Genomic DNA, 15,947 nt, shown 5'->3' on the forward strand with positions numbered 1-15,947 from the left:
CAGTAACAACCTGAACAGGGATTTTTATTTTTAAAATTAACGTTGAGGTGTACGTCAAAATATCTTTGGTGCTCCATATATAGCAGCGTAGCTATTCGGTAGCTGTCGTGCGTCAGCAAACATTGGTTTCCGGAAAAGTGATGACGGTCTGATATTAAAAAGAAGGAAAAATCCCAGTGGAAAGGAAGTACTCAGGAAGGATCTCGCTTGGAGGCTTTTCCATGGCAATCTTTTTTATTTTCGGCCATTCTTTTCAGCGCTTTCGTGGAAGTTGTACGCTCCGAGTTCTCCGAATTACCTTGGGACACGAGAGAGCCGTCCTCCGATGTTTTGTATCTTCCACTAAACGTAAGTATGGGAAACTGTCACGTTCCGTTCCAGCTTGATAAAATTTAATTAGCTAGTAGATCGGGTTGATGTGATTTCTTGAGTCTCGGTTTTCCTCCTTGAGGGTACATGTCTTCCCGGAGATGGCTGAGATTTTTCACCTGTCGTATGTTACTCATTCGGGGCCGTCCCTTGTCCTTCTTCCCTTCCATCTGTCTACGATTGTATTTATCAGGCCAGGCATGTGGCAGATCAAGTTGTTCCGTCCTCTTCTTAGAGTTTTTTTGAAGACTTCTCTTTTTTCTCACTCTTCTCAGCACTTCCTCAATACTTAATCGGTCAATTTGAAACCGAGCATCATCCAAGGATACCACGCAGTGTTTCGCCCTAATTCCTCCGCGGATAAAAATAAAAATTCATTTAAAAAGGCAAATCCAGTTACCTATATGAACAGTTCAAGTGATTACTAATGGCTATGATCAACTCCTCCGACATATAAAGCCCTCACACTGAACCTGTGACGTCATGCAGCCGGAATTTATTGATTTGGGGGAACCCAAAAATCCCATTTGGTTCCTTCGCAAATGGGATGTCTACGCGCGTTAGTCTTCCAAGAACAACACATTCGCACTAACTGCGTGACTTGACATGTTCATTGTGAGGGCTTTGTATGTATTTATTAACGATAAAATAGCTACAAGTTGGCAGGTTGTAACAGAAGAAATATAGCCAGATTGATTGTTGACGAGTTTTTTTGTGGAAATTCGTCGATGGTAAAGATACAAACCGCTGTAGTAATTTTCCACACCATTTTATTTGATCCACCGGTTTCAATGCTTGATAGCTCTTGATAATGATGTATGAACATTGAAACCGGCCAAGCAAATAAAATAGTGCGGAAATTCACTACGGCTGTTTGTATCATTACTAGAAAATATAGCATAAAAATTAAAAAAAAGAACTTATCATTTAAAAAAATACTAATTTTTTGGAAAGAGCTCGAGGATTTTTGCAGTTGAATTGTTTCAGTCAATCATTTTCCTATTTAAGTCGAAAAACTTTTTTATATTCTTCCTTAGTGACCAAGACTATATTGAACTGGTAATCATTTTCCCCCACAAAGTTTTCTGCTGCTATTTTATTCCCAAGTTCTGCCCATACTATTTCCCCGCTGACTATCCTATACATCCCACATATTCTTATACAGGATGTTTCGGGAGGAAACGGGGAACATGCACAATTGTTTTAAAGTACTAGAATAAGAAGCTCCTTGCCTCAAATGTACTCACCGAAAATTTCGCGGACGAATAATGTTTTTTAGCTGAGTTATGAGTCTTTAAAAATTAATTTTCATCGACTGCTTGAAAACACGACGTTTTCGGAGCATGCGCGCGTGACGTAACGGTACGGTATCCACTGATGACAGCCCGAGGAAGTAGATAGATATCTGTCAAAGTAGGGGCTTAAAACCAAATTTGGCGGAAATAATTGCTTTTTTTATGCCAAAATGCTGATTTTGAATATGTTGGGTTGCCAGGGCCAGGGTTGTTGAAATAAATAAAGGGGATTGTTTGGGGAGATTTGGAAAAATAATTAAAATAAGTTGATTGCATATTTTGATCTACGTTACACACCTACATCATTTCCTTAATGCAGTAAGTGTATTGCAGCATGGATAATCAAAGCAAAACGTGTGAAAACCATCTAAAACGTGTATAGTTCCTCGTCGCTCAAGTACCTTTATTTTCTCGCCGGAGAAGGTTTTTGCTTGTGCCCCAAAGGACAAATAAGGGAGAAAGTGGTCGATGACCAACAGAATGGAGTTAAATACTTTATCTATATTATCAAAGTAAAATAAATAAGAATAATAAAGTATTCTCAACGTAGTTACACTCTTGAGTCAGGGTTACCTTAGGGTTTCTTCGAGTCGCCAGTTTTTCTCGGATGGCCACCAAATTTAGGATGTATCACTTATTTCACTTTGTAAACTACCCTAGAAATGTGCTCATGAGCCTGCCCATTGTGGGACTAAATACGAAGGATGGTGGATATTAACGAGAATAAATGATGATTACGATTAAACCACGGGGAAAAATAAGGGATATACAAGAAGTATGAGGCTTTTGGTAAACTCAATATTTATTGCTGCGATGCACATAAAGTTCACTACATGTCAACGCAAAACCTGAAATTTCGACTCGTTTTCGCAGTGGGTCTCGGTTCAAAAACAGGAACTGAAGTAAATACAGTGTAAATAGTACTTTAAACTTATTTCTGTGTCTATCAAATACTTCTTTATTACCTTTTAACGATCATCAACTCCGTCCGATTGGGGATAACTATCTAAGTTTCGATTGGTAGGTTAGTTAGTAAATAGACAAAATGGATTTTCAGTTGGCAATGGATCTATCGAATCTAACTGAATAATAAAGAAATATTTAAAAACGTTCGTAATATAATTTTTATCAATCGCGTAATTATTTATCTGCTTGCTTCTACTCCACGCATCGGGGTAGTGACGAAGCAATCATTATTTTTCAGGAAATCAGCCGCCATAAGGGAGTCGACCAAAGGTGAACTGTCATATTGCGCCTTCTTAAATCCCCCTTAAGTCAATTTGTCCCTAGAAAAAGTATAATAAAGCTCGACGATAATGTTTACTTCGATCTCTTGCAATAAAGGCTCTACTCTCTTACGAAGTGAATTGTGTACCGCGCGATGGTGTCAGAAGGCGTTTCAGGTCACGTGACTTCAAGCGATATTTCAGAAGTTTTTATTTCCATTTAATGACTTTTGTGGTGTACTAGGAGAATTTTGGCTTATATATTTGGACCCCTGAGAAAATTTTCTTTTCAATGAGACTTAATTAGTGTGAGCAAGACATGATGATGAACAAATTTCATGCATGCACCCGATGTTTATGGGAAAAAAATGCTTGAAATTGTCGCCCTTAACACCTCTTGAAGTATTACAGATTCCTCCTGAAACACCCCGTATTTATAAGGTGTCAGAATGATATGCTGATTCGAAAATAACTTTATATTTCGTGTTGTCGATTTTGGAAAATTTATTTTCAGTAAAATTTTCGTTGATCAAGAAGGATAGGCATGGAGATTATCGTAAACTGCGTTTGTGAGAATTTGATTTTTTAACCTCTACCTAAGGAAATGGGGGAGATAATTGCATCAGCAAAGGAGGCGTTCATGAACAGGAAGGAGCTTCTGAGAGGATCGTAAAGTAAGGGTTTAAAGAAAAGGTTAGTGAAGAGTCTGATCTGGAGTGTAGCGCTTTACGGTGCAGAAACGTGGAAACTTAGGAAGGAAGACGAGAGAAGACTGGAGGCATTCGAGATGTGGGTGTGGCGAAGAATAGAGATGGTGAAGTGGACGGAGAGGAGGAGGAAGGATTAAGTGCTGAACATGGTTGAGGAAAGGCAGCTTTTAGATGAGATACAGTGGAGACAGAAGGTATGGATGGAGCGAGTTCTTAGCGGGGGGGTTTTCGAAGACAGTATTAGAGGGTACAATGTTAGGTAAACGCGGGAGAGGAAGGAGAAGAATAGGATTTTTAGATAGAATGAAGGGGAGTATGCCTTATTGTGAATTGAAGGGGGAAGTGCTTGATGGGGAGGGAGGATCCTAGAATTGTTCTCAAGTACTCGATGGAAACCTACCTCAATCGGTAGAATACTTTAATAATAACCATGATATAGAAGCTGGGAGTTTCATAGTTTGCCTCAACCTTTGGTAACAACAACGCCTTAAACGCTCTTGCTTATGTTTACCTACTCATCGGTTGGTACTCGTTGGGCGCTGTAGTCAGTTCTCATTCTCAACCCATGCGCCTCCCCGCAAAATAGAAGTTGTTATCTCCTTGTCCCGTTTGGGCTTGTGTGACCTTGCAGATCATTTAGCCCTGAGTCTGTTTATTATTGACCGTCGCGTCGCCACGTTAGGAACCCGTGAATCAAGCGCTCTTTTGCTGATCCATCTCACGCCCGCTAGTTTCTCAGACGAAAAGTTTCCCTCGGCATTCGCAAGAAACCTAATCACTGCCTCACTTAGAATCTATACCCGAAATATTTTGCGGCGCGACTCGATTTTGAGCTCATTTATGTAATTTCTAAAACCATAGCGACACTCAGTGAGTTGAAATCGAAAATAGCTTGCTTTTGACCCAAAAGTGTTTTTTTTGTGGGAAAATAATTAACATAAACGTCCTCAATTAATCTGTGCTTGCAATAAGTAGGTGTTATTTTTGAAATCGGTTATGAGTAATTTTCTTGAGGTTAAATTTGCTCTCAAATTGCAAAAAAACTTCCTCTACACATTTTTTTCCTGAGAAATATATACGAGAAAACTTTAATTTTGAAATATTTTTTTGGCGTCTAAGGGATCCGAAAGCTACATGAATTAGTTACGCAGGAATTTATCCTTGGTAAAATTCAGCTTTTATGTGTGAATGTTGCCATTTGTCGTAGGAAATATTCTCAAAGGCGGGCACTAGTATTCTGTTATATATTTCAAGAAAAAGTTCATTTTCTCGCTGAGCATCGCGAATTTTATCCTATTATAATCAGACTTTCAATAACTATTATGAACGTTGACGACGGCTAATTTCACATAGTTTTTCATCCTAGTCCGCGATTCGTCAAAAACTGCTATGAGCGAACAGAAAGCGTTACACATTTTTACAAAACTATAGTTGGGAGGCGTAAGAGACTTATATACTAAGTTTTAAGCCTATATTGCTTGAGCTACGAAGAATAGATACCTTTCAGAGCAACACAGAACAATTAAGGACCTCCCTATACATCTAGGTCCGAAAGATACGGTAAATTATGAGAGAGGTTCTTCCGAACGGTTCCGAAGTTTAAAGGATCCGTTAATCCTCCGAGCAATAATGGACTTGAATAAACGCCAGATGGGATTCAGTAGTCACGTATCTCCAAGGTGCATATCATTTTCTGTACCGTTTTTTGTGTCAATGTTTACGGCTGGTTTTCTGACAACCCCCTCCACACTCCTGCTGAGGCAGCTAGCAGCGTAGATTAGTCATTCCCTGCCTCACATCCTAGAGGCAGATTGATGTTGATATTGCTTTACCCTCCCTTATCCTACGCATTTAAAGGGCAATATATCGCTAGGACTGTATACAGCAGATTGGGTCCTCCCAAAGCATTGTGCCAATGCGTCATTTCTTAACCATCTGATATCCCCTAATCTTACGTGCGTGACCAAGGATCCCAAGGATCGTCGTTATGTTCTTCAGTTCAGTCCCTTCAGACCAGGAGAAGAGGTATTATGAATAGTGTGGAAGGAGGTGAGGAGCTTGCTGTCGACAGTAGCCTGCTGGTAACGGAATACGGCAAGTGGACCGCGACTTCACGTCCCTTCCGAAGGAAGAGGTAGAGTACTCAAGTTTATTATCATCATCATGAGTATAGGGTGGTTTCCTATTATTTTTTTATTGCCTAAATCGAAAGATTATTACTCCTGAAGTTCGCATTTCACGCTCTTAGATTTTCGAATGACGATATCTATTTTTCGCGATTAAACAAAAAGTGAAAATTTTCAAGCGCGCGGAAACGCGACGGCTAAGTAGGAATGATGGGAAAAGTCCGTGTGACGTATTTCTGGTTCCAGCTGCCGGCGTGTGAGGTGACCTTGGGGCGAGACTTGAGCGCTGATACGACGCAGGCTGCTAGCAGGTAGCGCTTGGCTTTAATAAGGGTTGCTATTCCCCTATCAAGCGAAGGAAACTTTCCGAACTTAGGTAATTTTAATGTGTGATTATTAAGAGATGTTTCCCTGAGCTCTGTGCCTCATGCATGCATTAGTAATCTCAGACAATGTAAAACTCCTATCTACTCGTATAGAAATTAGACACTAGGGCCCATATCGTCAGTCGCTCCTTCAGATCTCGTCTTCACTTAGGATTCCTTCGGCGGCCTCCTTCGCGAAGGACGCGATTACGTTCGAGAGACGATCCTCAGTGAAGCTCTTCTTTATCTTCCGACTTAAGCTGGTCTTTTGGATCATTTTCGTCGCTCATGGAATGTCCGGTTCTGAGATCCGTTCATCCAGTCAAACAAAGACAAAGCATAACTCACCTAGCTTCACATGGGTCACAAAATATGCCGAAATGGAGCGAATGGGTAACGCGGAAAGAGTTTTTCTGTTTAATTTGGTAATCAAACATAGGGATATTCAAGAAAATAAGAAAACGGACGCAGTGACAGTTTGCATTGGAATCAGAAATTAAATTCACCGAAAATTCATAGATAATTCATACTTCAAATATACAACAGACCGAAGCGTGGGAAAAAAGCAACAAGTTTCCTCAGTTAGATGATTAGTAAATATCAACTATAGTCTTTAGTAGTCGAAACGTACACCTAAACAATCCAGCATTAACGTAAGCCAACATGATAATTAAATAATTCCTGGGGTGTAGGTAATATAATGCAAAAAGTTGTTTGCCAACGTGTTGTTTTATTTTAAAGCCATCATTCCCTTTCCGAATAAAATTCCACTGGATTTTGGCAATTCCTCAAGTATTGCCGAGATAAGTAATCGTACGCGGAAGAAAGGTTTAGTTAGAACTATCGAATTCTGATCAATTTTATCAAACTTTTCGGTCGCCATATGGCTCATTGAAAAATTTAGTAACAATTACCAAACCAGTTTGATAAATTATATCAAACTGGTTTGGTAATTGATACCGAAATGGCCACAGCAGTTCGATAAAAACTATCAAAATCAAAAGATAATAAAACCGACGTAGCGTGCACAGTGCGCGTGAAAGATTTTCAATCCAGAAAACACTATTCTGATTTAAAATCATAAAATTAATAGTTTAACGTAAGTTTATGCTAAAGAAATACAAAAAAAGCTAAAAAAAATTCACCTTCAAGCAGCATCGAACGTAGACCTTCCGCGTAGCAGCGACGGGCGCTATTGACTGTGCTAAATCGGCTACAGTAATGATGCCATACACAAAGGCAATAATATCTTATTAATGTAAATAATCAACCTTTGCGTTGAAATGTGAATAAGAAGTGACTAAACTTTCCCTTTCTAAGCTTAAGAGGAATACTTGATGCACACAATTGCATTACGTAGTTACTCCATATCCATTTCTAGTGCAGATGCGCAAGAAAACTTTCTTTGTAGGCTTTTTACATCGATGTAGAGATGATTTTTACGTGCTGGGTGATGGATTGAGTCTAGTATGACGACTTTTATCACATGTCATTCAACATGATCGCGAATGATTATGCCTCAGGAATACCTCTAATTAAGGTTTTTAAGTGTCGAAATACACAAACATCTCCTTACAGCTTTAATATCCATGATAATACGCTGTTCAATCATTGCCTTTGATGCACCGGCTTACGGATAACATTGCAATGTAAAGCAGAAATAAACAGAAAAATGAACGTAAACAAAATTAAAACGTTATCGCCATCACAAATAATAAAAACAAAATCATTTCTACCGACCTATCTTTTATGTAAGGCCTGTTTAAAAATCTTTAAAGTGATGAAATGCTTGTGAAGTGGATGTGAAGGTTGGGTCAGACCAACCTACGCTGACGATGAGTCCTTCACCAGCAAAGTGCGCTGAAGAAGACCTTCGGACGTCTCTCGAACTGAAATCTATCCTTTAGGAGCCGAGGAAGATGAAGGATGGCTGAAGAAGCGACTGACGATACGGGCCTTGGTCCCTGTGACGTCACGTGGAGTGGCATCGCATGGGCGCCAATCTGGCCTTTTTCAAATGAGGTTAAAATTGACCGTTGCCATTCGTCTAAACTGGGATTTCTAAAACAAAATAATTTGTATATTATGAATACACTAATGGTGGGTAACGAATCGCAATCAATACATTTCGTTTTCTTTGATGAAGGAAAATTTCCTACCGATATGTGAAAATCGCATGTGCGATAAATGCGATATTCGATGCGATGCACGTAAATAAATGCAACATAGGCGCGATGACTGATCTTTTATGATATTTAAACCGCAAATTTGCCTTATCGATGGAAAATTCGTAAATTTAGTGCCGAGCGCTCTTGAAATGCTCCGCCCACACTTACTTCTCATTGGCTGGGACTCCTTAGGCGCGGAAAATCTACACCGCTGCGCTGCCACCAGCTCACGTTTGCGTTGCGAACTTGTTAAACGCGCGAAATCGGCGAGTTCACCAGCCTATGCGACAGTTGCTGGAAGGCAGAAACGCTTCCATTTCTTCATGGGAATGTTTTTTTTTAAAGTATGACCTTGACAACGATTATTAAAATGTTACCAAGGATCGTTAGCGATCTATATCTAACGATAATGGCATTTTATGTTTTTCCTTTCTGCCATTTGCATTTGACATTTAATCGAGATCTTTCATGGTGTCAACTCGTACATTTTGCGTCGTCATAAAAAAAAATCCGCTCCTAGAAAGAGTGGCGCAGCGAGAAGAAATTCTCATAGAAATTTTTAGTTTAATCCATTTTACTTAATTGGATTGATATTAATAATAGAATAGCGTAATGATTAATAAAGTATCCCTCAGAAAGCCGTAAAACTCACCATTTTTGAACCATTTATCTTCACAATTCCGCAATTTATTAATCTCGCGCCTACAGCTTATCCTGGTGGGTATTTGATACCCCGACACACCCCGTTATTAGTTACACCTAAACCATCCCCCCAGCCTTAATTCCTAGCTGCGCCCCTGCCTGGAAAGAACGTAGTTATGTAGTTATATTTTACCCGATCCCCGCCGCATGTGCCACCGCCTCAGTGTCGGAAGAGGGTCAGTAGCCGCCACCGACAAAAATGCCGTCGTCGTCGCCACCCACGTCTGACTGAAACTCGTCGATCGGAGAAGGCACCAACGGTTTTGGGCGGCAGCGCACGGCAGGAGGCCAGTCGGCACCGGGTGAACCGGGAGTGATCGCTCGGTTCTCACCTCGAGTGTGGAGGTCTCGCGGGAAACTTGCGCGTGTACCGCCATGAGACGCTGGCAGTGGCATACCCATGAATTTCGTCCGGGGTTAGGGGGGTGTCCAAAACCAGGGGGATCTATGGAAATTTTTTGGAAAGCAGGGTTCTAAGCAGAGGGTTTTTGAACACATTTTTAGCACTTTTTGTAAATCGGAAAAACTTCAATTTTCAAAGAAACCTTCTGTAAATTCATTGTATTTCAATATTTTGTTTTCTTTTATGATGAAGCGAAGTAATTGTGTTTTTATATTTAGGGGAGGGAGGGTAGGGGGTCCAGACCGCCACCCTCGCTACGCCACATACTGGCCTCTCGCTGGCCTTAATGCTTCATAGATGGTTACATGCATTTTCATCGGCAGCTACTAGAGAGGTTGAGAGAGAACCCTGGTAGCTTCTTTGATCCAACGGATCCAACGCAAATATTTCGTGCCATCTGCCGAGAAAAAACAGAGTTTGGAAATATAGCACTCCACTCAATCTGGACACCAGTTAGCAACGTGGATGCGGAGAGGTTTTTCAGCCAGTACAATCTAGTAGTGACTGACAGACGCAACCGGTTGAAGGATGAAAGTGTTGAAACTTGTTCAGTGTTGATGTTCAACTAGTGCAGACGATATTCAGTCTACTAATATCATTTTTAATTATTTAATATATATCCCATTCCTTAATTTATTATTGTTCTACCCCATAATTATTGAAACTTTTCCATATTTTTTCAAATAACTGTGTTTCATCTTTGTTGTAAACTACAAACGATATATTATGAAAATAAAAGAAAAAAATAGATGCTACAAAAAGCTACAAACTGTAATTGAAAGTGCTATAAAATTAAAATGCTATTTTCACGTATATCTAATCATGAGTCAACAATCCGCAGATAGGTTTGACGCAGCTCTCCACTCAATTCTCCCCTCAGCTTATATTTAATTGTCAACGTAACTCTTATTTTCTTCATCCGTCATAACCTGCCCTATTAGATCTCATCCAAGGCCGTTCTTCCACTTGTTCCTCAGAGATAGTTTTCATCAGGACATTATGCATTATGAAATGGTGAATTAAGTTGTCCCTTATTCCTCCCAGGTTCACGAAAGAATTCTCTTCTTAGCTTAAAACTTCCACATTTTTAAACCTATCTATCAATTTGATCTTTATCATTCCTCTGTAACACCACTTGGCGAATCCCTCCAATCCTGACTTCTCTGATGCTGTCACTGTCACTACCATAAAGAGGCAAGCTTCTAATTTAAGTCCTGGTGGTCCGATCCGAGTCAGCCTTAGCCTATCCCTCTGGGGCTTCCTATTCTTGATTGCCTGTGTCAATCGAAAAACAGTTTCGGAGTTACTTTTCCAACGAAATTTAATTGGCATTTCGATTTCCTATCTTTGGACAATTTCCTTTGAGCCAGTTAGTAGCTGAAATTAATAATATCGGAGAAGAGTGAGGTTAGTGATTAGAAGGAGTAATGAAATTTTTATAACTTTCGCGGTCCATATTTTATCAATTAATAAAACTTATGGGATAACCCACGTTTTGTGGTTTAAATGTCAACGTATCTTCCCCTCTGCCGCAGGCCTCATCAGGACTAACGAGTCCATTGTGAAGTGGCATTAATCTTGACCAGGTCCCCGTTAGAGGGGAAGAAACGTCGACTTTTAAACCACAAGAAGAGGATTAGTAGTAGCGGGCCTAACTTGGTGGAAATCCATAGTCGTAGAAATAGAAGGAATAATAACTTTGCTATTTCCACATGGTAATTTCCACAAGGTGACCTTGACAATGTTACGCTGTAGTGAAACCATGGTCGATCTCAATAAATTACCATTTGGAAATGGCAACGTTATTATTACTTCCATTCCCACAAGAAGAGGGTTAACCTAAGAGTTTTATCAATTGACGAGGTAGATATAAGTTAAGTGAAACATTGCAATCTTTCTACTGAACTTATAAGAACACGACGTGTGTCGTTGTTACAACAATATTCTGTGCCACATGAGTTACATCAAAAACAAGAGCAGCAAGTGCCGCAGCGAAATGCGTAGTGCTCAAATAAATTCAATGGAAAGATTTTAACTATGTTAACAACTTCCTCCACATGGAGCCGCATGTCATATGAAGGGGTGAGAAGCCCAGGGTACAAGTGATTTTTATTTCTAAATAGAGTTAGGTACAGAAGTTAGGTTAAGAAAACAAACGAAATCAGCTAGATATTTAGCAGTGCAATTGATTTTCCACACTTGATTTTTCGATATCAGCAGAGAACATAGACTCACTCATATCCCTTGGCCACCACGTTTTTGCGTATTTCACCTGCACCTAACTCTGTTTAAATAAAAAAATCACTTGTACCCCTTAGCTTATCACCCCCTCATATAAGAAGGTACATAGGTATATAGTTCGGTTCACTTTCCTGGTTATATTGTTATCAGTATTATAATTTTTAGCTGTTTATGCGATAATTTACGCCTGCATCTGCAACTGTTGAAGGCCATCGTTACTCTGCTAAAGCAGTTTGACTATCGGCGTTTGCATAGAACCTGAGAGGAATATATCAGTATTTTAAATCAAAAACCCCGATTTTTTCCTCCGTATTTCTCATTTTACATTTCCCAATTTATTCGGTATTCATGTGATAGAAAATTCACCCACAAATCACGGCAAGCCGCTATATGGAATTCGCGTTAAAAAGGATCCAATTTAACATGCTTTTATTGTATTTTTTTGACGCGGTTTCCTCGTAAAAATCACCGGAAATAATTTCACTGGGGTCGTCATCCAGCCTCGCTATTCACGCATTTGCGGAAGAACACTGCCACAATATCTTGGGGGTGTTTTTGTTTCCGATCCTACGCAGTCTGCTCACCCGAAGACGGAGATATGTTAGCCTCCAGGTCATCTCATCCTTCCCGATGGACTTCCTTGTCATTTTCCTGCGCTTATCAGTGATACGACATCCGGAAACAGCCGTGGCGACCTCGTAGTTCCCAGCCACTTCCTTCACTTCCCACGAGCTGACTCATGCGCACTGGTTTAGCCCTTAACATTTTGTGTTCATCCCCCACAGTCATCGATAAGAATGAAACCAATCTCCATCCGCATCGGATTTTGTGTTGCAATTTTATCTTGCGTACTAATATTTAGTTTTTGAGGGAGCACACTTTCTTGCGTAAAGAAGGAAATTTAATGATATTGATCACCATTTTTAAAAATACAGAGCACCCTATTTTTGCACAGCGCCTCTTTCTCGTGCTATTCTCTAAAAAAATCAACCGCCGCGTCCCCTTGAAATTTCCTGAGAAATTGTCCACGTTTTCCTACTGTATTGATGCATGTATTTTTCTCATAACACAATTACAGTGCCTATCTGAAACAATTGCTAAGTCTACGCATATCTCATTTGGTAATCATGCCATATTTGTTGTGCCATTTATTGTTAAATAAGGTTATCGTTCCCACTTTCCTCGGTCTGATCTTCTGAAGCCGGCATGTAACGGTAAAACTTGCAGTACTCACCTTCTCGTGGCTAATTAAGCTACACAGACATTAACTTTAAACGATTTACAAGCAATACTAACTACAAAAAGCACGTGGAATACCTCCGAAGTCCAATATTTATTTCATGAGTTTATTCCTCTCTAGGAAATCAATAGTCAGGTGACTTTGGAATAATTTCCCCAGAGGTAACGTTCAAATGGAAAATGTAAGATAAGGCAAATGCACATGATGTTTACGACACGTAAATCCCTGTTCGCGATAAACTTAAGCTCGGAATGAAAGAAGTGCATGTTCTGTTTCCCGTACAAATAAAATATCTGCAATCCCTTGTCATCCTTCCGTCAAAAGCTTTCATGAAAACGAATTGCTAGGAATGAATACTATACTGATTTACGATTGGAATTGGACAAAATAAACATTGGATACCTCCTTTTTCTATCTTTCAGAGGCCGCAGAGAAACATTGCGTGACAAATGGACTTGGAGAAGGTGGCAGAAGACAACAGTACCTCGTTTTCTGCGGTGAATTTCACCGTAGATCCCGTGCCAGAATGGGAAGCAGCCATCACCGGTGTGGTCCTATCATCTATCATACTTCTCACCGTGGCGGGAAACACTCTCGTCATAATGTCAGTTTTTAGGATCAGGTCACTTCGGATTCCTCCTAATTACTTCATAGCTTCCCTGGCTGGGACGGACATCACCGTGGCGGTTCTGGTGCTACCGTTCAGCATGATTGACTGCATGATGGGACGTTGGATTTTCGGCATGGAATTCTGCAGGCTGTGGATGGCTTTCAACGTCCTCAGCTGCTCCGCTTCGATACTTCACCTCTGCGCCATCGCCCTGGATCGTTACTGGGCCATCAAGGACCCTGTAGCGCACATGAAGACGCGAACGGTGCGAAGGATCCTGACGACCATCGTGATCATCTGGTCCTCCTCCTTCGTTCTCTCCTTTTCACTCTTATTCGGAGGGGAGGAATCGTCCGAAGAGATCGAAAAACTTTCCGTCTGCCTACTCAAGTCGTACAACAATTTGGTAGTGTCCATGATAATTGGTCTGTTCTATTTGACCCTTTTAGTTACCACCTTCATATACGCGCGTCTCTTCGTCAGAATACGGCGCAGGTTGGAACAGAACACGGTCCAGATTTGTGTAACCGACGCAGAGGGTCGTAGCCAAGTCACGAGTGCCACTGGATTACGTAGCCAAACCGATGGCGCGAGACATTCCAGCCAGGGGATCTCGGAGTGGTCCCAACGCAGTTCAAGAGAAGATATCTCTTCAGGTGGAAAAGTATTGGCTCTAAGCGCAAGAGACGCTGACCAGTTCGATAATTCTCTCGTGATCAAATCTAATTCATCACCTGACAATGGCGGTGAAAGAGTAAACATTTCTTCTAGTGAAGGTGCAATGTTAGACGTTTGTGGACTTGAAGCTAGGAAATATGGGAGCGTTGGTAGTGATCTTCCTTTCGAAACTGACGGACAGAGAAGTGCGTTGGAAGTGCATGGCGGTAAGAAGTATGGCCTCCAGGACCAAGAGAATTTATCCCAGATCTCTGATGCTTCAGAGTCGGGGGAAACATTGTCACCGAAGACTGTGCCTTTCAGTGGTGAACTAAAAGTGAAAGATTTCAACGAGGAGAAGAAGAGACTGACTCAGTCAAAGGAGAGGAGGTTGGCCAGGACACTCGGTTTGATAATGGGTGCGTTTGTCGTGTGTTGGCTACCCTTCTTCGTCATGTATCTCGTACTTGTGTTATGCAGCACGTGTAAACTATCCTTTCAGTTTAGAAATTTTATAACCTGGTTAGGTTACATCAATTCAACTCTCAACCCTCTAATATATACTGTGTTTAATAAGGAGTTTAGAAGAGCGTTCAAAAAAATTCTTCACCTGTAGCAGAAAGCAGTGGATTTGAAGTGACTGTGTTGCACCTAACTCACGATGGAAAATGTAAAGAAATAACATATCAATATTTATAACAGCATTGAAAATTTTATTTACGACTATTGTGGCAATTGTATCCCCGAGAAAATATGAAGGATTAATTATAATGCCATATTGCTTCTTATTTCCGTAGCAAAGTCTGTTATCGTAGCGAACTCATGTGTATCTATGCATTATTTCCAGAAATTGATCGATATTTTAATTAAATTAGGGCCAAGCTACTCACGTGATTGATGGTGGGTCATTATAGCGGAAAAGAGGCCCAGGCGTACGTCCTTTCTTCCATTTATACCTCAAAAATGCAATAATGTTTCAAGAATATTGATCGGAAATGGAAGAGAAAGCATAGTTACTGTATCACGTTCTAATATCCGAAAATATCTGTTACTGAGAAAATGAGCTCACCAGCTGTTCCTCGGCGTAAAACTGAAAAACGTAAAAAAAGGTTTTCAGTTTTTTAAAGTTCATTGGGAAATTCTCAATTCTGAAATTCTTCCTTAATTGATGAGCGATTGATTTTGGTAGCCTAAAAGTACTATCTAAAATTAAATTAAGGTTACAGCAAATGAATGTCACCAGGTCCATTGATAATGTACCACTCAAATATGAAACTAAAATTACAAAATGAATTGTAAAGATTAAAACTTGGTTAAGTGCATTTAAAAATTAGCAGTCAAACAAATGCAATACACAATGATAAAATAATTTATTTTCACGACAGTGGAGCCCCTTGGCACCTGTAAATTTCAGCCATAAAATTAATATATGAAAACCATCTTCCTGACACACTTAATTTTTTTACTGAGGTTAATCTGAATGACTATATTTTGCAATTTAATCAGTAATTCATTTACTATTTAGACACAATGGAAATTAAATGTATTATTTACTATTCAATGTGATATCAACATCATCACTGGTCAACAATCCTAGGATTGGTTTGACGCAGCTCTCCACTCAGTTCTCCTATCAGCTAATCTTTTCACACCTACGTATTTCTTCTCTTTCACATCTCTCTTTACTTGTTCCATATATTTTGTTCGGGGTCTTCCTTTTCCATTCTTGCCTTCCACTTGTCCTTCGACGATTGTCTTCATCAGGCCATCATGTCTCAAGATGTGGCCTATAAGGTTGTTCCGTCTTCTTATTAAGGTTTTCATGAGGCTTCTCT

At 40.1% G+C, this 15,947-nt stretch overlaps 1 protein-coding gene across 1 annotated transcript; it reads left to right on the forward strand.

The window, feature by feature from the left end:
* Positions 1-260: 260 nt before the first annotated feature.
* On the forward strand, positions 261-14,882 carry LOC124155060 (probable G-protein coupled receptor No18). Its single transcript, XM_046528798.1, has 2 exons — positions 261-348; positions 13,268-14,882. The coding sequence occupies exon 2, from the start codon at positions 13,295-13,297 to the stop codon at positions 14,726-14,728; it is 1,434 nt and encodes a 477-aa protein (XP_046384754.1). The 5' UTR covers positions 261-348; positions 13,268-13,294; the 3' UTR covers positions 14,729-14,882.
* The last annotated feature ends 1,065 nt before the right edge of the window (positions 14,883-15,947 follow it).

This window comes from Ischnura elegans, chromosome 3 (genome assembly GCF_921293095.1).
Source record: "Ischnura elegans chromosome 3, ioIscEleg1.1, whole genome shotgun sequence".
NCBI lineage: Eukaryota > Metazoa > Arthropoda > Insecta > Odonata > Coenagrionidae > Ischnura > Ischnura elegans.